This window comes from Mus musculus, chromosome 15 (assembly GCF_000001635.26).
Source record: "Mus musculus strain C57BL/6J chromosome 15, GRCm38.p6 C57BL/6J".
NCBI classification, from domain to species: Eukaryota; Metazoa; Chordata; class Mammalia; order Rodentia; family Muridae; genus Mus; species Mus musculus.
Genome location: NC_000081.6, coordinates 8346037 through 8371279, shown reverse-complemented (window position 1 = coordinate 8371279; position 25243 = coordinate 8346037). Strand labels below are relative to the sequence as shown.

The window sequence follows — 25243 nt, the reverse complement described above, 5'->3', positions numbered from 1 at the left end:
TTTTCTAATATTGATAGAGTAATTAAAATTTCTAGACATTGGAACATGCTGAGTATAACAAGAACTCAAAATTTAACTCCATGGAAAGGAAGATTTGTTTTTATTTGAGAATAGGTGTGTTTTTTTCATATAGACTTCTAAAAATAGAATTGAGCTAAACAATAAGATTGCACTTGATATGTTTGTCACTACAGAAGCAATGCATACTTTACAGGTTTAACGACACAAAAATGTATTTGAAAGTAAAATCTGGGTCCGGGGAGATGGCTCGGTGGATAAAGTGCATGCTACTCAAGTGTGATGACCTAAGTTCAGTCTCCAGACTCCAGAGAAAGCTGCAAGCAGAGAACTAACACAGAGCTGTCCTCTGATCTCCACATCTGTGTCACGACAGTCAGCACATGTGCATACCTGTATATGCACACGTGCACATCACATACATAGATAATAATAATTTTTCTCAAGTTAGATCTATCACTTTTCTCCCAATATAACCTATCATTAAATAGTTATTTATACACCCTTCTATCCTTTATTCATTTTTCAAATTTAAAGATTCATTACTTAGAGAAAAGAACCATACTAGGTACAGTATATTTTCTTGGGGCAATTTTCAAGTTGACTCAGTTGAACTACTTATTAAATGTAGCTTTTCTGATGGAGAAACTAAGAATTGGTTGTTTACAACAACAAGGAAGTACAGTGTTCATATTTTAATCCCTCTAGAAATTTCACTGTCTACATATTATACAGTTGCTTTTGTTCATACATACTCTGTAGTTTTTTTCTAAATATTTAAAGAGGTAGGAAAAAGGCACATAAAAATTAGAATTTATTTCATAGGAAGTTCCTTTAAGACCACCCCTGGAATCTACTGCACTTCACTGTTTGGACGTTATATTTTAGGTCTTTACTGTTGGATCCAATTAGGTTCTGTGCATACATTGCATTTTTACTCATGTACCTGCCAGGGTCAGTGAGTGTGGATATTAGAAGAAAACTTACAGACATCACTTCTCAACTTCCACCATGTTGAAGCAGCACAGAGAAAAGTGATATTTAGAAAGTAGAGCCTGCTACTATGCTACTATGAACACTCTCAATGCCTTCTGATCTCAGAAGCTAAGCAGGGTTGGGCATAGTGTTTGGATTGAGAATGTAAAGTCAAAGACAGTATTTCCAAATAGGCATGTCTAATTTAATTTGCTAATTATTTAGATGATTACCTGTATAAGACAGAAAAATCACATAACCTGTATGTTTCCTTAGTATGGCAACATTGCATATTTCATTGGAAGAACAATTCTGTAACAGTCACCCTCATTCATTTTTTCGACATGAGGGAAAATCAGTATATTCCAAGTCAAGAGCAGCTCAGCTTACTGTCACTCGTGTGGCTTTCATTAGTGAGTAGTAGGTAATGGACTCCGCTAGTTTGCATTCCTAAAATTAACATGAACAATTTTAAATAAACTCACAGTTCCATAAAATTATGGTTCCAGCATCCCTTTCCCCACCCCCTAGAAAAATAAAGTGTGGGGTATTGTGAAGGTATTCCTTGGTAATTTCATTTCTTCTGGGGGTTGCATCTTTGAAAGTGTACCTCAGGCCTACTGAAGTCGCACGTTTTTATTCTGTGAATCTTATTAAGAAGTCAAGCATGGTTATGATTATTTTTTCTTCAATCCCAGAGAACTGAAAGATAACCTTGGCAGTGATGATCCCGAAGGCGATATACCCGTCTTGTTGCAGGCCGTCCTGGCAAGGAGTCCGAACGTTTTCAGGGAGAAAAGCATGCAGAACAGATATGTACAGAGTGGTGAGGTTCCTTTTTATAGTGCTTGTTTGTGAACCCTGTATCAGAACTTGTTTGACACATGATTAAATTTAGTTTAACTATCTGGTTTCTCACTTACAAATGTGTCTTCATATTTTAAATCAAGCCACGAGTGAGAAGAAAACAATAATATTCTTGTGGTTTAATATGAAATTAAACAAAACTTTAAAAGGTTTTTTTTTTTTTTTAAGGAATCTTAAAATGTATTAAGTGAACTTTACAAATTTTGCTGTTAGAAAATCATCGAGAGTTTGGAAGCAAATTTTTTTTAAATTTATTTTTATTTCATGTGCATTGGTGTTTTGCTTCCATGTATGCCTATGTGAGAGTGTCAGATCCCCTGGAACTGGAGTTGGGGACAGTTGTATGCTGCCATGTGGGTGCTGGGAATTGAACCTAGGACCAATAAAGTAGAGTACAGTAGAAGACAATAGCAGTAGTGAAAGGAGATAAAGCTGTGCACTCTGAGAACGCCGGAGTTAAAAAAAAAAGAATACCACGTGACCGGTTACAGAAGGGGCAAGCTGGAGACACGGCTCATTAGTTAGTTAAAAGCATATACTATTCTTCATTTCCTACCTTAGATGTTTATGACTCCACATAAGAAAAGGCTTAAATCCTTAAAGGTTAATTTGTGTGGATGTGTGTTGTATTGTGGGTATGTGCATATGTGGGCATGCATGTGTGCGTATCACAATGATCACTCTTCATTGTTCACATTTTGAGACAGAATCTCTAACTGATCTTGAAGCTCATTAGCCAGCCTAGACCAGCTGGCTACCAAATTTCAGGAACTCACCTGTCTCCACCCCCTTTTACTGTACTCCTAAGTGTGTGTGGCCACAGCCAGCATCTTATGGATTTTGTGGATTCTGGGATTCCAAACTCAAGTCCTCATGTTTGTGCAGCAGAACAAGTACCTCCCAACGGAGCCATCTCCCATCCTTAGCTATCTTCTGTAGCTAAATGTAAATGAGATTACACATGAAGACACCTCACTAGATAGAAGTCACTAAACTCATAGCTTTGGAGCTTTGAGGTAACCAGAGAGGGTTGTTCTGGTTTTATTTGACTCATTTAAATAGCCAATGCTTCAGCTTTGCCCTAGTGGTGACTGTTAATTAAAGAGGAGAAAATTTTTAATTCCCATCTTACAGTATTGCCTTCCCCATTCAACCAAAAAGAAAGGACAATTGGGAACAGCAATTATAGTTATTAAATTATTAAGTTATGGAATAAAACTACTTTGTTTTGAATTTTTTTTTATTCACATTTTTAGAGATAGTCTTTGAGGTAGTCTTGAGCCCTAATCTCATTCTGCTACTGACTGTAGAACTGTAGTCTCTTCTGTAGTATTATTGGCAGATAAACAGATGCCTTCTGTTTGAATATTTCTGATAAAAGGTACTTTTCATATCAACAGCAAGAAATGAAATTTAGGAATATTAACTTATTGATTGCAGCTCCCAGAAAGTCATATAAGAAAATTCAGGATGAGTTACAAATTTTCTCTCTGATTTAATTAACTGAGTTTTTCTGCTGCTTCTTTATTACAAAATGTCATTTTATGAATCAGTCAAGCTGGAGAGGTGGCCCTGTGATTATCAACACTTGCTGCTTTTACAGATAATCCATGTGTGGTTCCCAGCACCCATGTGGTTGCTGACAACTGTTTAACTTATGTTCCAGTGAATCCAGTATCCTGGTCCAAAAGGGGACCTGGCACATGTGCAAACATATGAACATACAGGCAAATATTCATACACATAAAGATATATATTAAATATTAAAAAGTGAAAGCTAATCTCATGTTTTAATTTACTGTTGAAATATTCTTATAATCCACACTAAAGAGCAAAAAAGTTATTTTGGAAGAAGAAATAGGAACATCATGCTTTGTTAATAGAATTTTGGATAATTTGCAGGAACTCAATTTTGGTACATAGATAAATTAATTTAAAAACTTAGGTATGAAACAATGTTGTGAAATTAAGTTCCTAAGCATAGGGGAAGTATATGTTAAAATATATTTCTGGCCTAGCAGTGGTGACGCACGCCTTTAATCCCAGCACTTGGGAGGCAGAAGCAGGTGAATTTTTAAGTTCGAGGCCAACCTGGTCTACAGAGTGAGTTCCAGGACAGCCAGGGCTACACAGGGAAACCCTGTCTTAAAAAAAAAAAAAAAAAAAAAAAAATGAATGAATGAATGAATGAATGTGCGTGTGCACGCGCACACACACACACACACACACAAGAGTATATTTGAGAGAGACAGATTTATGTATACTAACAACAATAATAAAACAGAGGCATATATCAAAAGAAAGCATATAGTATTTTGACAATAGCTAGGTGAAGTGATTTAAAATTTCGTTCTAGTTCCAAGTCTAAATGATACCAGAATATGAATGTGAGTTTGGGGATATTAACTCAATGTTAGAGCATCTGCCTAGTGTATATGATGTCCTGTGTCAATTCCTAGTTCTACAAATATCACTGACATCATTTCTTATTTCAGTATTAGACTAGTGGTATTAAAGTTGTGTTTTTATAAAATTGTGCTTGAAATTTAGTTTTGCTAGTAGCTATATATTGCTTCCCCCCAAACAAAATCATTCTGGTAGAACAGAACTTTTAAACATTTTTAAAAGAACGAGTTGAGTCTTTATAGTAAAAAGAAAATAATATTTAATGTTTTTTATCTTTTGAGCAGGAATGATGATGTCTCAGTATAAACTTTCTCAGAATTCCATGCACAGTAGTCCTGCATCTTCCAATTACCAACAAACCACTATCTCACATAGCCCCTCCAGGTAAATAAATACTTATATATATGTTATTTATTAACTAATCTGTGGTAAATGAATATGCTTCTGTGAATAGCATTCACACATTTAAATATTCATGAATTATATATAAATAAGTAGTTCTATGCTTACTAGTTCTTATGAACATTCACTTTAAAATGTTGCATGTGGAATTACTATGATTACTAACTAAAGGAGCTACCATATATTAATTGAATTTTACATAGAAAAAGTTTGCTAAAATAAATGATGTGTTTGGGTTGGTAATATAGCTCCCTGGCAGAATGCTTGCCTAATATGTACAAAGCCCTGGGTTTAATGGGTTAATTCACAGCAGCACTACCACCACACACACACACACACACACACACACACACACACACACACAGAGTACCATATTTGATGTAATTCTGTTGTAAATAACACAATTTGGAAGACAGTTTATTTGAAGAGAAATGGATTGGTATCCTGAAATAGAATGGTGGTTTTTATATAGTTAAGTAAATTTTTAATTATTTGATGTGACTCTTATGAATGTTAATAATTTATATGTTATTTTGCTGTTTTTCTGTTTGTATAGATTTTATTATATTTAAATTGGAGTTCAAAGAATTTTGTCTCATTTAAATTTTAAAAAGTAGCATGTTGATTTTTTATTTTCCTGATATACTTCATTGTGTTTTGTATTTTAGCCGGTTTGTGCCACCACAGACAAGCTCTGGGAACAGATTTATGCCACAACAAAATAGCCCAGTGCCTAGTCCATATGCCCCACAGAGTCCTGCAGGATACATGCCATATTCCCATCCTTCAAGTTACACAACACATCCGCAGATGCAGCAAGGTAAGACAGTTACTAATTACCTAAATTAGTATATAAACTATTGAATATGCCTAAAAACTATAATTCCAAACATGTGAATTTTAAAAATATTTTTAAGCATAAACTAAAATAATATATTGTGCACATTGTCAAATTAACTGTGGCTTATATCATTTCAAACACATTCGATTTATTTTTTGTTGACTTATCAATGGGGCAAATAGGGCATTGTTTTTGGAACTTTGATTAGGGTTAGGGTTACTATGTAGTAATATTTTGTTATGAAATTAAGGACTCTTAATTTTCTTACAGTAGCATTTTCATTAAGTATATATTATGAAAACATTTTACTTAGGTAGTCATTTTATAGTTAAAAAAAGAAGTTTTGATACAAAATATTCTGAATTGGATTACTATTTTATCAATTTGATTTCAGTTTATTGCCAGTGCTCAATATTATATATTTATATTTCTTATCTTTTATCATTTTATTGTATGTTTTGCCCAGATTTTTACTTATATGTATATCTGTGCAGAGACCACAGAACCCAGAAGGGGGCATCAGATTTCCATGGGACTGGAATTACAGATAGTTATGAGTTGCCATGTAGGTGCTGGGAATTGAACCCTGGTCCTCGGCAAGAAGAGCAGCCAGTGATCTTAACTATGGAGCCATCTTTAGCCCAGAGGGATATTCTTGCTTCAGGGATCTTTTATATTTTTAGAGATTATTACTGTCTCATGACTGCTAAACTTATTAGCAGTAAAAATTCTCATACATCTATTTCAAAAACATAAATTTTCAAGAAAAGATAAAGGACAAACATCTTTGGTTTTGTGTCCCATAAAAGTAATAAGTCAGAGGACAAAAACCCAAAGAGAACTTTTAACTTATAAAGAGCCATGTGCGTAGGAGTGTATATAGGAAAGCACACTGTTTTGTGCCCATAAGCACTCAGATGATGCTGGCTGTGCTGGGTGCTAGAAACTCCCCCATGTTGAGCAAAACATTCATTTTTCAAAATGAATTAAAAGAAAATGAGTTATTCCTGAGAATGTTCAGGCACCAGAGAAACTAAAAACATCACCGAGGGGTTAGCACTCCCTAGACAATACTCAACACAAAATACATGGTAAGTCAGAAGACCAGGAAAGAATTGGAGATAGGGAAATTTAGAGTATGAGAAACATAACATTGAAAACATTCTTCTTCAACTTAATATTAAAATTTTAACAATTCAGAAAAAATTCACCAGGCCCAATGAGCCCCTTCACCAGAATTTTCCTAGAACGATATCTCTCTCTCTCCCTCTCTCTTTCTTTCTTTCTTTCTTTCTTTCTTTCTTTCTTTCTTTCTTTCTTTCTTTCTTTCTTTCTTTCTTTCTTTCTTTCTTTCTTTCTTTCTTTGTTGTTTGGTTGTTGTTGTTTTATCAAGACAGGATTTCTCTACATAGCCTTGGCTGTCCTAGAACTCATTCTGTAGACCAGCCTAACGTCAAACTCACAGGGATCACCTGCCTCCACCTCCCAAGTAAAGGTTTGCGTCAGCACTGCCCATCATTGTTTTTTCCCTTTAAATCAGTGTTCACTAGATTATTTTACTTCTAGGAAATTAATTTCTAACATCATCTAATACACAATATATTTCAGCTTCACCAGCTTTATTTGTCATAAATATGTCTCTTAACATAAGTAATTTTTTTTTCAAGATATAATTCTTGAATGCTTGTACTTTTGGGTTTGTTTTGGTTTTTTTTTTTGTTTGTTTGTTTTTGTTTGATTGGTTTTTTTTTTTTTTTTTTTTTTTGGTTTGGTTTGGTTGTTTTTTTTGTTTTTCTATCTCTTGAATTTCCCCTCTTTGAGATGACTTATTAAAGTGTAGGTGAGGCTGGCCTCAAATCCCTGACCTTTTTACCATAGTGTACGGGTGCAGGCATTGACAGTCTACAGGACACACCCAGATCTTTCCGCTCTCAGTCTAAAGCAGGTGTGGTGCCCTTTTTCCTTCAATATACTAATTTTGCTTTGTTTTCTGTGATGCTGGTGGTTCAATGTATGGTCTCATATGTGCTAGGCAAACACTTTACCACTAAGTTCCAGACTTTTGTTGTTATTTTGAGTCAGAATTTAAGCTACCCAAACTGTCAGCAAACTTGCTCTGTTTCCCAAGCAAGCCTTGAACTTGCCTTCCTCCTGAGTAGGAGGATTATAAGACTGTGCGACGAGGCTTGCATCTTATTTATGTGTGGTGGGACATAGCAGGCTCTACTGACTATGTGAAATAAATCTCATTGTCTAGACGTCACTGTTTTCTTACAACATGGCTCAATTTGTTCTCATAGTCCTTTTATTTTTCTATCGGCTGGAAATATGTTTAAAGGATTTGTTATATGTATTTTTGCAAGAACGTCCCATAAGTAATGTATACTTTTTCATGTATCACATCTGGAACTACACTGGGCCCAGTAGTCCACTTATCTGTAGCTTTTTGGTGGCACCATCTCATGTTCATTGATCTAAGCATAGTATGTATTTTTAACTTTGTCATTACTAAGTATTCGGGGTTGATACTACTAATATTCTGTTTTCATTGTATTATAAAGAGATCATCTGCTTTTAAGATTTTTAATACTGATTATCAGAATACTGTAATGGTTTTAATTTTCACTCAAAAGATGACACCTTAAAAGAAGTTTGTAAGAATGTCTTATTTAGTCATCTTGGTCATTGTCTATTAGTGCATGTCCTGTTTTGGGTGTTTTATTCTGTTTTGTTTTCTGTGGGGTTTTTTTGTTGTTGTTGTTGTTTTTTTGAGGTTTGGGTAAAGGAAGGAGTGCATACAGGATCTCTCTCAGTAGCCATAGCTGTCCTGGAACTCATTATGTACACCAGATTAGCCTCTAATTCACAAAGATCTGCCTGCCTCTGCCTCTCTGCCTCTTCAAGTTCTGGAATTAAAGGCATACATTACCACATTCAGCTGGCCTCTGTTTTTGTATAGAATAATTTTTAAAGTAGAATTGTATAGCTCAATCTAACTAGAAACAAAGTTGTACTTTACAGACACAGAAAAGCATATGGATACTTCATACATATCTTAATAGGAATAATATATTATTATATACTACATAGTATATAATAGTGTATTATAATAGGGGAATTTATTTAACTGTGCTATGACAGTTGGAAATCTAACCATTTGCACATAAACAATTAATAAATACATTGTGTACATTATACAGCAGAATATATATAATTGTTTATTTAAAACAAATGATCTTAAGACTTCATATGTAAGAAATGGAAAAACCATCCATGCCTAATTAGAAAGGAAGTCTTATGCCTAGAAATCATGAAGCCCTGGATTTTGTCCTTACACTGCATAAAACTAGATGGCACAAGCTTGGAATCCCAGCATTCAGGGTGTAAAGGAATGAATAACAGAAGCTCAAGAAAACGCTCAGCTACATAGCAAGTTTGAGGCACATGAGGCCCTGTTTGAAAGAAATAACAGTTAGAAAGGGATTTATAAACAGACAATTTAGAACACTATATTCAAAATAGTACTTATGTATAACTTAGATTATATTTATCTACAGTAAAAGTATAAAGATATGAATGCAGAAATAGAGTGGTCTGAAGATAAACTATTCTCTCCTATAAAATAAAGAGAGAGGAAAAACAAATGGATCTGCAGTGACATCCATCACAGTATCGGGATTTGTAGTCCGTGTTTGTGATTGGTTTGGTTTTGGTTTGTTGAGGTGGGCTCTTAAGTAGCCCATGCTGGCTTCATATTTGCTATATAGTCAAGGATCAATATATAAGTGTTCATTATATTCTTTATAACTTTTGTATGTTTAAAATATTCTTGTAATTCATTTCTGAGACTTTCTCTAGTTAATTTTCATATTTTTTAAAATTTTTATTCCAGCATCGGTATCAAGTCCTATTGTTGCCGGTGGCTTGAGAAACATCCATGATAACAAAGTTTCTGGTCCATTATCTGGCAACTCAGCTAACCATCATGCTGATAACCCTAGACATGGCTCAAGTGACGACTACCTACACATGGTGCACAGGCTAAGTAGTGATGTATGTAACGTGCTAGTTCTAAATGCGGTAATGGCTGAGATCTGTCTTGTAGCCCAGGATTTTCATATCACAGGTGAAGGATATCTATTCTACCTTGAGAATTAAACTAGATTCAGAGAATCTAGGTATGAACACCACATCTCCTGTTTCCCACAAAGCTTAATCCATAGAGCAGGGTTGAATTTCAGTTTTAAGTTAATAGTGCTTACACCAAAAAAATTACCTCAAGCAGCAAACTTTTATTTGCTAGTGTTTGGCTTTTTTACCCTATGTTCAACTTTCCCCTTCCTCATATTTAATGTTTTCTCACTAAATATTGGAAATTTTCTTATTGTGGATGTCACGGCACTTTTATTGAAATTGCCTATATCTAAAGATAACAGATGACTGTACGCTGCCCTCAGACATTTATGGCCTCCTAGGGTAGTCTTCACATCTCCTTTTATAGAAAGCAAACCCAAATGGAGCATGCTCATAATACCAGTTTCCTTTATTCATTGCCATGCATAGGCTGTTGATTCTTTTGGATACAATTTCAATTCTTCTAAGATATACCATGAAGAAAACAGGAAAGTGCAGAAGAATTAGACTATTGAATTTCAACACTTTACCTGTCAGTAATTTATGTCTCTTATTAGTTATCTTTAAGATTTTAGTAAAGCTTCTCGTAGCATTCAAGATAGAAAATTTATGTTTTATTCTTAGGATGGCGATTCTTCAACAATGAGGAATGCTGCATCTTTCCCCTTAAGATCTCCTCAACCAGTGTGTTCTCCTGCTGGAAGTGACGGAACACCTAAAGGTATTAGAGCAGGAATTTCCTTCTGTGTTTCAAGTTTCAAGCAGATCTAGACCAAAAATAGGGGTATTTAAATCAGTTCCACTTTAAGTTTTTCATATTTATATTTGTTAAATCCCAGTAAAGTCTTATAGTATTCTTATACAGTTTCATTCTCACTAATAAATCCAATAGCCCTTCAGAATCATAACTGTCTTAACCTCTCTTAAATGTTTGAACTGTTTAATCAGACTCAACTGTGCACCTCCTGAAAAGGGATTTACTTCATGTTGACCTGGCCAGCTTTTCTCCTGCTCTTTTTATTGACATTTGGTTTCAATTTTAACGGGTTTCTGTGGGCTCTTTTTTCTTTACTCCCTTGTCAAGATTTTTGTCATTAGAAATCAGTGTCCCTACTGTACTCTTTTAACCTTTTGACCTTTAATCACAACACTTTTAGGAGCAGAGACATGTGGATCTCTGTGAGCTCCAGGCTAGCCCACGTTCTATAAGAGCCTGTCTATAGAAAAACAGCAGTAACTTGTAAGACAGTTAATAATGTATCATTCCTTGTGAATTTCTAATAAGGGCTATTCTGCCCCATATGGTAAAGCTGAACTTTCCTCATGATTTTTTTGCTAGATTCCCTACAAAGAAAACAAAGGAAAAAAGAAAGAAAAAAAATGAAATTAGTCAAGAGTGATTAAAAAAAAAAAAACGGAGTGAGAAAGCTGAAGTATATGGTATTTTAGTTCAGTTTATGTATACATTTTGAATGGTTTAAAAATGCAGCTTCTAGAACAGAAAACAACTTGCAAGTTAGATAGCTCTCTTTAGCCATCCCAATTAGTTATCATTGAAGTCTTATCAATGTGAGAAGTTACTATGACTCCAGGAAGGGCTAGCAGAGCAACAGTTTACATAAATAGCGAGCCTCTTTCCCTCTGACACTGACGGGAAGCTAGATGTAGATAGATAGATAGATAGATAGATAGATAGATAGATAGATAGATAGATAGATAGATAGATAGAAAACAAACACTTAAATGGGAATAGCATAAATAATATCATAAATACAGTATATATCTGAAGCCTAAATTTCACCTTATCGGGTTACTTTCCAACTAGTCATAAAATATTAGTTTGTTGTCAGTCACATTAATTTGATTTTAAGGTAAATGGTTACAATCTAAGGTATGTATAATTTACTATATAAATTTTATGTATAAAAGCATAGTACTATGTAAAAATTCAGACAAAAAATCTGATGCTTATCTTTTCTTGCTTGCTAGCTATTTAACTTTGTAAAATTTTCTGAACTTCTGTAAACATGTTCCTTTTTAGCAAATTTTGACAGTAATGCTTAAGAATTAAAGAATTAGTCAAGTATGGTGGTGCATACAGGCAACTGCAGCAGTAGAGAGCTGATGGCAATATCAGGAGTTGTAAGTCAATGTTGGTTTCCTAGCAAGTTCAGGGCCAGCCAGGATAGTACGAGTCTTTCTTGAAAATTAAACGAAGTGGTGGGATATGAAGTATCTTGTGTAGTTCAAGCTACAGTTCCAAAGTACCTTGGACTAGATGATTTCTTAATATTTGATTCAGTTTAACTGTGTTAGCACTTAATATGTGAGGTGGCACAACCATTTATTTCTGATGAATTGTTTTTGTAGGCTCAAGACCACCTTTAATTCTACAGTCTCAGTCTTTACCTTGTTCATCACCTCGAGATGTTCCTCCAGATATCTTACTAGATTCTCCAGAAAGAAAACAAAAAAAGCAAAAGAAAATTAAATTAGGCAAGGATGAAAAAGACCAGAACGAGAAAGCTGCAATGTATGATATAATTAGCTCTCCAACCAAGGACTCCACTAAACTTACATTAAGACTTTCTCGTGTAAGATCTTCAGATATGGACCAGCAAGACGATATGCTATCTGGTATGGAAAATAGCAATGTTTCAGAAAATGATATTCCTTTTAATGTGCAGTATCCAGGACAGACTTCAAAAACACCCATTACTCCACAGGACGTAAACCGCCCACTTAATGCTGCTCAGTGTTTGTCGCAGCAAGAACAAACAGCATTCCTTCCAGCAAATCAAGTGCCTGTTTTACAACAGAACACTTCAGTTGCTACAAAACAACCACAGACTTCTGTAGTACAGAATCAGCAGCAGGTATCACAACAGGGGCCGATATATGATGAAGTCGAATTGGACGCGTTGGCAGAAATTGAACGGATAGAGCGAGAATCAGCCATTGAAAGGGAGCGCTTCTCAAAGGAAGTTCAAGATAAGGGTAAGGGACCTCTCTCTCTACTACTTCAGCATCTGGCCACATGTGTATTAATCCCTACGTCTCTTCTCAGGTATGAGTTCCATTCGCTAGCTGAAGCATCTATATCAGATTTGATAATTCAGTACCACAGATTATCAAATTTGAATTACATAACTTTATTTGAACTTTTATACTAAAATAAGCATTGTTTCAATATTACACACACTCATTTTCTCCAAGTTATGCTAACAGAATTACATACCATCAATTTTTTTTTTCTGCCAAAACAAGGTTCATTACCAATTGAATTGATGTTTTAAGGCAGGTACACGCAAGGGTTGATGGTTGATAGCTGTAATTTCTCTATTGGGAGGCAGAAGGCAGAGGATTGCTGCAAGTTGAAAGCTAAGCTGTGCTTTATGAGTTTGCTGCCAGCCTGGGCTACAGAGTGAAGCCCCATCTCGAAAGATTATAACTCATAAAATAAAATAAAAATACAGAGTGACTATATCTGAGAACTTACGTATATGCTTATTAAACAATCGCATAATTCATTTTGTTTACATTTCTCCTGTTTTGATAATACAAAATTTTTATAGTAAATTTTGGAAAGTTTTAAGCTAATATTAAATAACAAACCCTAAGAATCAAAGATAGTGAATGAATACAATTAAGTGTTCCCTTTTATCAGACGAGTGAATAGTAGGGCACAGTTTGAAGGTAAACTACCTGTATTATTAGCTTGTATGCAGGCTTACTTCATCCTTCATAACGAAACGCAAGTCAGTCTCTAGTACCTTTGGTAAATGCTAGGGGCAAAATCCCTTAAAGGTTTTAAGCAAGATACACGAGTTGCTAAAATTACAAGTGCAGTTTACAAATTTAAGAATTTGATGTCTTTACAAATGTGTGTGCACATTTGATTATCCAAACTTAAAGCGTGCTTTGTGGTTTCATTTTATTTCTTGATACTGAATGGAGGTCATTTTTACCAATCTGCTATATGACAGTTCCCTGACTATTCTATGAAATATGCTGAAGATTCATGTTATCTTTCCTGTCATGATGAATTTTTAACATTGTTGAGAACATATATATATTTATAAATTATATTTATATATTTATATGTTTATATTTATAAATTATCATATGATAACGTTTGCAGTATAAATCTTAAATAGAAGCTGTAAGTTCTTTTTCCTAGTTAGAGAATTAGAGTCTGGCTTTGCTCTTTTTTTTTTACCCTTTGAAAACCTTGGTCATAAACCTTTGATAAAGAGAAAGTTGCTGATTCTTTTTTACTTTAGTTTGTAATATGGGTTTCAATATCAGTTGTAATGTACATTATACTCTGACTTTATAAAAATGTGTACATGTAACGTTATTAAGCGTTTCTTGATAATATTGATCTACACAAAATCTGTGATTACTGCAACAATCTTGCAACAAAAAGTTGTGATTGGCTGACCAAAAATAGTAATAGTGTAGAGAACTTAATTTCTGTGTGACATTTAGTCTTTGTTATGGCAGATTCTGTTTTGGGGGATTGTATAAACGATTTTTAGTAATTGTTGACAGGATCAAAAACAGAAAAAAAATGGCAAACACTTTTGTTACATTTTCTGTATTTTTATAGTACCACATTTGTTGAAAACAGAGATTGTATTTTTCAAAGTGAAATGAGGGGCTGAATGAGACCGTGGATAAGAGCAAATTCTGCTGTGTCAGAGGTCTGGGGCTTGCTTGTTAGCAGCACAAATGCCTGTAACTGCAGCTCTAGGGGGTCCAGTGCCCTCTTCTCTCTGCTGCAGGCACCTGTACCCATGTGAACACACACACACAAGAATAGAAGGAGCTGGAGAAGGACTCAGCAGTTAAGCTCACTTGTTCTTGCAGAGCCCAGTACCCAAATGTAGCTCACAACCTCCACAACTCTAGTGCCAGGGGATCTGTTGCCCGCTTCTGACTTTGGCAGACTTGTGGTACACAGACATACCATGCAAGCAAAACATCCAAACACATATTTTTTTAAAAGTTGAGTGAAAATAAAGTTAATTATACTAGGTGGGATTCACCTATTAATACACTTACTTTATATTCTTAACTTCTTTGGGAGAATAAAACAAATAAAACAAATTTATTATTCTTCCAGAAAATTATAATATGTATTTTGAGTTCTCTAAATAGTTTTCTCCATAATCTGTGATTTTGTGGCTAAAACAAATGTAACTGAAACTCAAGAGGATAAAGCTAGTATACCGTTTTAATGATGGTTCATGCGCATCCTGTGACTAAGGACCAAGTAGGTCTGACTAACTTCATGTCGCAGTTGCCATTAAGTTGTTTTCTGATACCAATTCTACCTAAAATTATTGTGGTACTCCAGGGTTGTAGGTAAGAATATAAATAAAAGTGCTATTCTCTGAAGTGATAATTTTGTCAAGTGAGCCCTGAAAAGACCCAATATTCACTTAAAATTAATTCATCATTTCTTGCCATTATTTTGATTTTAAGACTAAATCCTAAACTTTGAATGTATTCTAGAATATGGCTCTGAGAACTTTTGTTATATCACTGGAAACAAGGAACACAGAACTACTTGTCTGGTCTAATTTTGTGTGCCCTTTCTAATATCTGCGCTGTTGGCCGTGACATTTATTTGTTATGGAGCAAATTTCTGTTAAAAAAAAAAAAAAAAAAAAAAAAAAAACCAGACTAAGTTATCTTATAAGTGAGAATAAAGCTGATAACTGTAAATTAAAAAACAAAATAAATTAGTCTTAGACATTTTACCTAGATTATACTTTTACATTATTACCTGGTTCTTCTACACATAGGCAAAAACCTTTTTCTGCCTGCTGAGTATTTATGTTCTTTCTTTGGATATTCATAAAAATATACACTAAAAGACTAATTGCAACCTAATGTTATATATATACACCATCCCCAAAGTGTTTCTTTCAATCTGTCTTGCTCGTACTTGTATCATCTGTAATTGTATACATTGATTTTAAAGATTTTATTTTGCTTTTAGGACGACATACCAGATTTGAATCAGTTTTTCATGTGCTGAATCCCTGCTTTCTTTTTGTCCCTTGGTTTATCTTTCTGTATTTTATCTTTTGCCTAGGTCTGTTTCCATATCAGCAAATGTAAGAACTAGCCAAGCTTCCTACCATGTTGCATATAGTTAAGATACTTAGACTGTAGCCCTGTAGTAAAGTATAGGTTATCTTTATTTCCACCCAAAAAAATCTAGAATGTTCCCGCATATAAGACTTATTAAGCATCAAATTTACAGCTTCCAGAGCATTGTGAGTTTTATATTTTGAGACTCAGGATGTTCAGCTAGTAAAGTGCATGAGACTCTTTCAAAGCCTGACAGATTCAAAATCAGAAGTGCTCCAGTCCCAAGCAGTACAGATAAGGGAGAGTCGGCTATGTTACCTGCTGTTTTTTTGAAGTAGTGATACTGATTTCTGCGAAGAGAGTAAACAGTGAGCTGCCTGGCTTGTGCCGTTGTTTAGGTGTGAGCATTGTCATTTGTCCCAGAGGCAACTGTGTACTCTGATGTAAGTGGTTTTAGGTTTTACTTCAAATATTTTTAGTAACTGTTACAATTTGTTTTTCAAAAGCCTGAGAAGCTGGAGTTTTTAAAAGAGTTGGTCTTATTTTCAAAATATTCACAATTAGGTAACAAATGGTTTCGAAATTACCCTTTGTATATATTTTCTTCAGAAGTATGGTGGATTCTGATAGCTACTGTTAAGATACCTGATTCTGAAGAGCAATTAAAGGTACTCAGTTTTCTGAGACCTGAAGGTCATGATATAGTGAAGACACAACAGAAGTGGACAGAGGTGAGCTGTCCACGTTCAGAGACTCTTTACAGGGATAAACCTTCAAGAGAAGGAATCAGACTCTGAAACCAGAAAATTAGTGCTCTTCCTGTATCCTAACTCCCTGAAACAATGATATATTTTTGCTAGCTTTATTTAAAAAGTGTAGTATTTTTCAAAAGATGAAAAATTCAGACCTGGTTTGATTCAGATATGGATTCAGATCCATAACTATAATCTCAACAGGTCAGGCAGGAAAATGAAAAGTATGAGGCCAGTGTCAGGGAAAAGAGGGGTGGACAGAAAAGGGAGAGAGGGTTAACTTAAAACCTGACAGGACCCTGATAAAACTGTCTCCTGAGAAGCTCTGCCAGTGCCTAGCAAATACAAAAGTGAATGCTCACAAGTATCCATTGGACTGAGCACAGGGTCCCCAATAAAGGAGCTAGAGAAAATACCCAAGGAGCTGAAGGGGTCTGCAGCCCCATAGGAGGAACAACAATATGACCAGCCAGACTCCCCAGAGCTCCCTGGAACTAAACCTCCAACCAAAGAAAACACATGGTGGGACTCATGGCTCTAGCTGCATATGTAGCAGGGGATGGCCTAGTCGGTCATTAATAGAAGGAGAGGCCCTCGGTCCAGAGACGGCTCTATGCCCCAGTATTGGGGAATGCCAGGGCCAGGAAGCAGGAGTGGGTGAGTTGGGGAGCAGGGGAGGGGGGAGGGGACAAGGGACAGGGGATTTTCAGAGAGGAAACTAGGAAAGGGGATAGCATTTAAAATATAAATGAAGAAAATATCTAATTTAAAAAATGTAAAAAAAAATTAAAAAAGAAAAGATGAAGGGAGGAAGAAATGGAAGGGAAAATGAAATACAGGAGAGACCGTGCATGGGAAGATAAGTATGTTATGAATACCAGAAACTCACTTGACAATTAAAATGGTTTTTATTATTGGTGTTGTTGTTATTATTAAAAAAAAAAAAAACTCTACTCGCAGGATTTTTTTATGCTAGAAAAAGTAAGATCTTGCTGTATTGCTTATATACAGTTTATCTTTTTTGTTACAGTTCATAGATTCTGTAGTTTTAAAAAATTTCTTTGAAATAACCTATTTTCCAAAATTTTGTTTTTATAACAAAAGGTAAATTAGAATGACGTTACTTACCCATAAAACTTTTACGTGTTCTTTTTACTTCCTTAAAGATCTACCTGCTAAGCTAATGTTTATTTCCAAAATATGTGTTGGGTTGTTTTGTTTGGTTGGTTGTGTGTGTGCGTGTGTGTAAGAATGAGCCACAGATTGAACATATCCTAGAAGTATGTGTAAGTTACTATTTTAATGACGTTTACAAAGTCTGTTGCCTTGAAAATATAGAAGTCTTACACTTCTGGTGTTGTCATAAAGGTTTAAAGGTTAAGCTTAATAAGAGATTCTGTTGGTTAATGTAATAATTGTCTCGTATGCTCTGTGGCAGGATTAAAAATTTCGTGGCAATGTTTTAAACAGATTCTAGAAACATATTCTGAGAGTTTTTTCCGTTGGTGTTGATGCAAAAGGCTTCATACATACTATTATCTGAAAGGGTATTTGGAACTTGGGAAAACAATGTAGTGATAACTATGGGTTTGACTTCTCTGCTTTAGGGATCCTGAAGATCAAGCACATGGTCTCGTACATTCTAGGCAAGCATTCTTCCTCCTGAGACATTTTCAGCCCCAAAGTATATTTTCATTATATTTGATTAACTTTAAATTGGAATGAGTTGCTCCTTGTGTCTTTGGGAATAAAACTGTGGTATATAAAATAAGTATATAAAATAAGCGTTACAAACTTAAACAATATTTTCATGATTTATTCCATTACAGTGATTTTTTTCACTGATCACCTTGTAGTTTTAACCTTGTGATACTGTTCTCCTTAAGTGTTATACCCCATTGGTGGATATTATCCGAGAATGTAGAAATTCTCCTTTTTGAGTAACCAATAGCGACCTTTAAAGCACAATCAATAAGTCTGGCAAATGAACTGAGTATACAGAATCCACGACATACTATCAATCTAACTGTTCCTAAGAACATAGGCAGTGAACCAGAAACCTTCTGAGTTAAAAATAGAATCAGACAGACATAGAAATGCACTGCGTCACAATCTATCAAACAGTAGATTTGTGTTAGTATACATGCATCATTATATTTCAGAAGACTGTAGTTCTTTTTCCCCCGTGGTTGGTGACATAAGTCACTAGAATGAAAAGCCTGAAGACAGTTTTGTTAACTGAAGTTGCAAAAAGCAAGATTTATCTTTAAAAAGTAAAGTAAAACACATGCTTGTAATTCCCCATGCAGGTTCAGGCCACCCTGGGCTACACTGTAAGTCCTAGCCCAGGTTACTATATACCTGTTCCCTGCTTCTGAGTATGCCCATGATAGAGCTTCCCCATCCTGTCTTACTTCACTGTTTAAAGTATGATGGCAAAATGAGAGTGTTTGGTTAGTCTCCTATCATTTACCTTTTCTTAGTGATATAACTTATATATACTTTTTAGTTTTATTCTTTTCTATTTCATATGTTTTGCATGTAGTAAAAGATGTGTTTCCAGTTGTATTTGGCAGATTTAGGACTTGTAATTGTTTTAACAATTAAAATGATCTTAAGTGAAAATATATGGCTAATAGCTAGTCTTATAAAACAACTTAGGTCTTATATAAACATAAATTCATATGTATGTGTTAAAAGTTCTATTCATTTGTATTCTTGTACTTAGACTCTCCAAAATGCTGTTTAATTATTTTTAATATTCTGTTAATTATTGAAGCTCAGTAAATATACATATATTATCTTCTCAAAACTTAAGTTTTAAAAATAGTACTCCATGCTATTTTATATCTGCATACTTATAGTGTATTCAATACATTAGAAAAAAGTTACTATTAAAAACTGGCTTTTGTCAGATAAGAAGGAATTTGTCTGTTACTGATATTGAATATTTATCTTTAAATTTCAGATAAGCCTTTGAAAAAAAGAAAACAAGATTCTTACCCACAGGAGGCTGGGGGTGCTACAGGAGGTAATAGACCAGCTTCTCAGGAGACGGGTTCTACGGGAAATGGGTCAAGGCCAGCATTAATGGTTAGCATTGATCTTCATCAGGCAGGAAGAGTGGACTCTCAGGCTTCTATAACTCAGGATTCAGACTCCATAAAAAAGCCTGAAGAAACCAAACAGTGTAATGATGCGCCCATTTCTGTTCTTCAGGAAGATATTGTTGGAAGTCTTAAGTCTATACCAGAAAACCATCCTGAGACTCCTAAAAAAAAGTCTGATCCTGAGCTTTCAAAAAGCGAAATGAAACAAAATGAAAGTAGGTTGTCAGAATCTAAACCAAATGAAAATCAGCTGGGGGAGTCAAAATCAAATGAAAGTAAGTTAGAAACTAAAACTGAGACCCCAACAGAAGAACTTAAGCAGAACGAGAACAAAACGACAGAGTCCAAACAGAGCGAGAGCGCTGTAGTTGAGCCTAAACAGAATGAAAATAGACCGTGTGACACAAAACCAAATGACAACAAACAGAACAACACCAGGTCAGAAAACACAAAAGCAAGACCTGAAACCCCAAAGCAAAAAGCTGAAAGCCGGCCTGAAACCCCAAAGCAAAAGAGTGAAGGCCGGCCTGAAACCCCAAAACAGAAGGGTGATGGACGACCTGAGACTCCAAAGCAAAAGAGTGAAGGCCGGCCTGAAACTCCAAAGCAAAAAGGTGAAGGCCGGCCTGAAACTCCAAAACATAGGCATGAAAATAGGAGGGATTCTGGAAAGCCATCAACAGAGAAGAAACCCGATGTGTCTAAGCATAAACAGGATATCAAATCTGACTCACCTCGATTAAAATCAGAAAGAGCTGAAGCCTTAAAGCAGAGACCTGATGGGCGATGGGAGTCACTAAGACGTGACCATGATAGTAAACAGAAATCAGATGACAGGGGTGAGTCAGAGCGACATCGGGGTGATCAGTCAAGGGTTCGAAGACCAGAAACATTGAGATCTTCTAGTAGAAATGACCATAGCACTAAATCAGATGGTTCAAAAACTGAAAAGCTAGAAAGAAAACACAGGCATGAATCAGGGGACTCACGGGACAGACCTTCTGGGGAACAAAAATCAAGACCAGACAGTCCTCGTGTAAAACAAGGAGATACTAATAAATCAAGACCTGGTTTTAAGTCACCAAATAGTAAAGATGACAAAAGGACAGAGGGTAACAGAAGTAAAGTAGACAGTAATAAAGCGCACACTGATAATAAGGCCGAATTTCCAAGCTATTTGTTGGGGGGGAGGTCTGGTGCATTGAAAAATTTCGTCATTCCAAAAATCAAGAGGGATAAAGATGGCAACATAACTCAGGAAACTAAGAAAATGGACATGAAAGGAGAGCAGAAAGACAAAGTAGAAAAAATGGGATTAGTTGAAGATCTAAACAAAGGAGCTAAGCCTGTAGTTGTTCTGCAAAAACTATCGCTGGATGATGTCCAGAAGCTAATTAAAGATAGAGAGGAGAAATCAAGAAGTTCCCTTAAGTCTATCAAGAATAAGCCATCAAAGTCAAATAAAGGTAAGAATACTTCCACTGTCATTGTATTCTTTAAGTTTGCTAAATACAAGCAGTGCACATCTATAAAATCAAAAAAACTGATACATGAAAATGCAACAGTTAAATAAAACAACAGTGAATTTTTTCAGGAATATATAATTTTTTTTTTTTAGTAAATTGTTTTTTCTCACCTATACTTGAATGAGTCATGATAGTCATGAATTTTACTTCTTTATGGGTTATAGAAAAACATTCTCTCTGTGTTCTTTCAGGGATTTCTGAAAATTACTTGTTAATCAAATGAATGATGTATGTGGTAGACATATTTAGCTTTAAAAAAGTACCTTGACACTCTACAATGAAGTACTTAATTTTCATTGTCTCAGTAAAGTTACACATGGTATGAAAGACCCAAGTTTATAATTTTTAATTGTCTTATACTGTTTCCTTACTTACAGACTTTATGACTTCATTATTGATGAATCATTTGAATTTTGTTATTTATAAAATAATGTAAAAGGTTATTTTCTGGAGAGGCAGTTGGTGAAAAAGGTTTTATAACTTAAATATAAAAAGGTTGGGAATAGTGTTCACTTCTTAAATTGGTTGAAATTGTTACTTTGTGGAGTTGAAGTTAGTGTTCTTTTTGCATGGTTGCTGAATTAAATTCTTGAGTTATCCACTTAAATTAAGTGCTGAAAATTTAATTGCAGTTTATGAAGAAAATAGATCTTTGTATACCTGTATTTACAATATAGTTTTTTAGTGGTGCCGTGTGCATAAACCTCCTTAGCCTGCGCTTAAATTATAATTTGAAGGCTGTAGAGCCAAAGTTTGATTTTTAGGTTTCCATTTTGTGACCTTCACTTAAAACTTAACTTTATATATACTTATAAGCAAGTATATGAAATCCATAATTACTGTCCAGTATAGTAGTCAGTAGCCTTTTGGTTGTTTTAGTTCAAATTAATATAAATTAAATATTGAAATCTGTTTTTTGTTAGTCACATGTGTCTATTGACTGCTATACTGTTCAACAGGGATAGACAAAATTTGTATCATTACAAAAAGTTCACCTCTGTAGCATTGCAGTATAATGGAAACAAGTTATTTTGTAACACACTGTGGTAGCTTATCTAGAGGATGAGTATTACAAAACTCTCTTCATTCAAAGTGATTTGTGGCTAATCTATGACTGGCACAGATAGATATGTGATTTGTTTCTTTTAAATGAAGCTTATTGGTTTGTTTGATAGGATCTCTTGTTGGTTTAGAGTTTTTTTTTTTTTTTACAAGGTTTCTACATGTACCCTGGTTGTCCAGGAACTCACTCTGTATACCACGCTACCCTTGAACTCAGAGATCCACTTGCCTCCAGTTGCTGGGATTAAAGGCATGCTCTACCATGCTCAGCTAAATGAAGATTTTCTTTAAATGTTTCGCAGTGAAAGTTTGGGGACAACTTCTATTTATAAAGAATATAGTTTGGTGTCTAAATGGTGGTATGTGCCTTTAATTCCAGCACTAAGGAGGCAGAGACGCAGGTCTCTGTGACTTCTGGTATACATAGTGAGTTCTAGGACAACCATGAGTATTTAGTGAGAACCTGTTTCATTAAAAACAAAATGAACAAAAGCCAGTGAAAAGGTACAGGATAAAGGCACTTGATGCCAAAGCCTGGCAGCCTGCATTTGAGTCCCAATCTCCATGAATGTAGGAGAGAGTCAAGTCCACAAATCTTTCCGACCTTTACACAAATACTATGGCAAGCATACCAGCATACACTCAATACAGGTACATGCACGTTCACATTCACACAAAATAATATGGTATTGTAGTTTTACTAGAAGTAGAAAGCTGGAGCCAGGCGTGGTGGCGCACACCTTTAATCCCAGCACTTGGGAGGCAGAGGGAGGCAGGATTTCTGAGTTCGAGGCCAGCCTGGTCTACAAAGTGAGTTCCAGGATAGCCTGTGTTACACAGTGAAATCTTGTCTGCAAAAAACAAAAACAACAAAAAAGTATATGTTGATCTTTTATGTTGTTACAAACTCTATAACAAGAGCTACTTAATTTCCAAATTCTTATTTCCTCAACTTTGTAAAACCTTTTTTGTCCTGTCAGCTTTCTGACTTTTGTTACATTACAAAAGAAACCTGCTCATATTCCTCTATGTTCACTTCTCCTGACCCTTGTTTTGATTTGCAGTCATTTTACAATAAATTCTATGCCATCCTGTTTCATTTTAACATTATCTTTGTCCCCATGATACTGAGGAGAAACTTTTAAAGTCTTATATTTATATCAGCATATAAAATATCAAAAATTCTTTTTTAAGTTTTATCTAATTATGTACAGGATATCTACAAATAAAGTAGTAATAATAAAACATGATCATTTAAGAGCGGCACGATGAACTAACATGCTTTCCATAGTCCTTAACAGTTTAATATCAGTAATTACCAGCATAAGTGTTGGTATGGACAATAGGCTCAGTTTTAGTACTGCATGGACATGTACTAAAGGTGCTCTCTCTTACTTTGTAACCAGTTTATTTCAAGGCACCTCATAGCATAGTTGCTATATTTTCTCAAACATGTAGTCATATGTCTTAATTACTCTTCTATTGCTGTGATAAAATACTCCAACCAACCTATGTAAGAGGTCCAAGTCCATCATGATAGAGATGTCAACATAGCATAAAGTTAAAGCGGCCAGCCAATCACATTGCAGCCTTCGGGGGGGGGGGGGGGAAGCTAGTAATGAATGCTGGTGCCCACCTAGCCTTTACCTTTTTATGTAATCCAGGACCCAAGTCCTGGGAATTTCCCCACCAGTCAAGTTATTCACATACATATATATATATATATATACACACACACACACAGACACACACAACCACACAAGACACACCCATCCCTGACCTAAGCTAACCTAAACCCTCACTGATATGCTCAGAGGCTTGTCTCATAGCTGATTCTAGAGCCTGTCAAGTTGATAATCAATATTAGCCATTGCATATTTGATGACAGAGTAAGGGTCAGCAAGTGACTCATTAAAAACTTTATTTTAGAAAGATCTTTAACATACTAAATTCCCTTATTCTAAATAAAATTAAGGTAATCTTGCTAAAGAGAATCTATGCAAACATTAAAATAATAAATAATATTGTAGTAAAAATAATTGGGTATTTTAAATATGGTACCTTTTTTTTTACCTTTCCCACCAAAATTTTCTGGCTTCTAATGTTTCAGTTTTTTTAGATTCTCATTTAAATTTATATAAATTATAGTACTAGAAATTATGGAATTCATACTTTGAATAATAATTACCTTTCAAAGCTTAATACATTCATCTTTGAAAACTGAAAATCCAGTTTTCTTCTACTTTGTACAGTTGAGCAGAGCAAATGAATGTTGTAATAAGAGCTATACTCTATATAAGACTACAGCCACTCCAATTTTATTGACTTTATCTAATCCAGTTTTAAACTGTCTTTATGTGTGTATTATTTGTAAGCATTGTATATTTAGAATGTCCCTGCTGCATGTCATTCCTATCATTATATGAACACAGCAGAAATGGGGTCATATGTCTTGTTATTTACGTAATTACCTACTAGAAAGCATGTTCTATTAATAGTCTTTCATGTAGTAATTTGGCAACTGAAAGTTGAATTTTTTTCAATGCTGGTATCAAAACTAAAACTAGTATAATACTAGTACTGGGTTGGGGTTTTTTTGGGGGGTGGGGGGGGAAGGGTTGTTTTTGTTTGCCCGTATCACTTATACTAGTCATCTTTCAGTATACTAATTCCATTGTCTGTGTCTTTATTAAGTAAGCCATTTAACACTAAGACCTCCCTGACAGGCTCAGGGTGCTTAATGCTCAGTAATCCCCCTCCCCAATGACAGGTGATCTGTAATGACCCTGACTTTGTAGATACACAGTGATTACACCCACACAATGGCCAGCACCTCGTTTCATTTTATGGAGTGTTTGTTATACAACAAGGCCGAGAGGCCAGCAAGCCTTTTCTGTAGATATTGCTGTTTCGGTACTGACCATCTTTGTAATTATTTTTCAGTGTGATCTACTTTCTTTCTATTCCCCTATTTGGGGATATTTTAAGATTATAGTGGCTAAAACTAAAAATCTTCAGTGTGGCTCTTTTATTTTATTGAATAAA

At 35.0% G+C, this 25243-nt stretch overlaps 1 protein-coding gene across 7 annotated transcripts in view; it reads left to right on the top strand.

Annotated features, from left to right (window-relative positions):
- Window positions 1-25243, top strand: part of Nipbl (NIPBL cohesin loading factor) — a 175492-nt gene that overhangs the window by 94036 nt on the left and 56213 nt on the right. For 6 of the 7 annotated variants that reach the window (NM_027707.3, NM_201232.2, XM_006519994.4 and 3 more), the window contains 7 exons: window positions 1692-1819; window positions 4551-4650; window positions 5337-5488; window positions 9402-9562; window positions 10268-10364; window positions 12014-12640; window positions 19469-21076. In NM_027707.3, coding sequence (NP_081983.2) covers window positions 1692-1819; window positions 4551-4650; window positions 5337-5488; window positions 9402-9562; window positions 10268-10364; window positions 12014-12640; window positions 19469-21076 — 2873 coding nt within the window. The remainder of the gene's footprint in view (window positions 1-1691; window positions 1820-4550; window positions 4651-5336; window positions 5489-9401; window positions 9563-10267; window positions 10365-12013; window positions 12641-19468; window positions 21077-25243) is intronic. The other variant, XM_017316746.2, reaches the window with a different exon arrangement.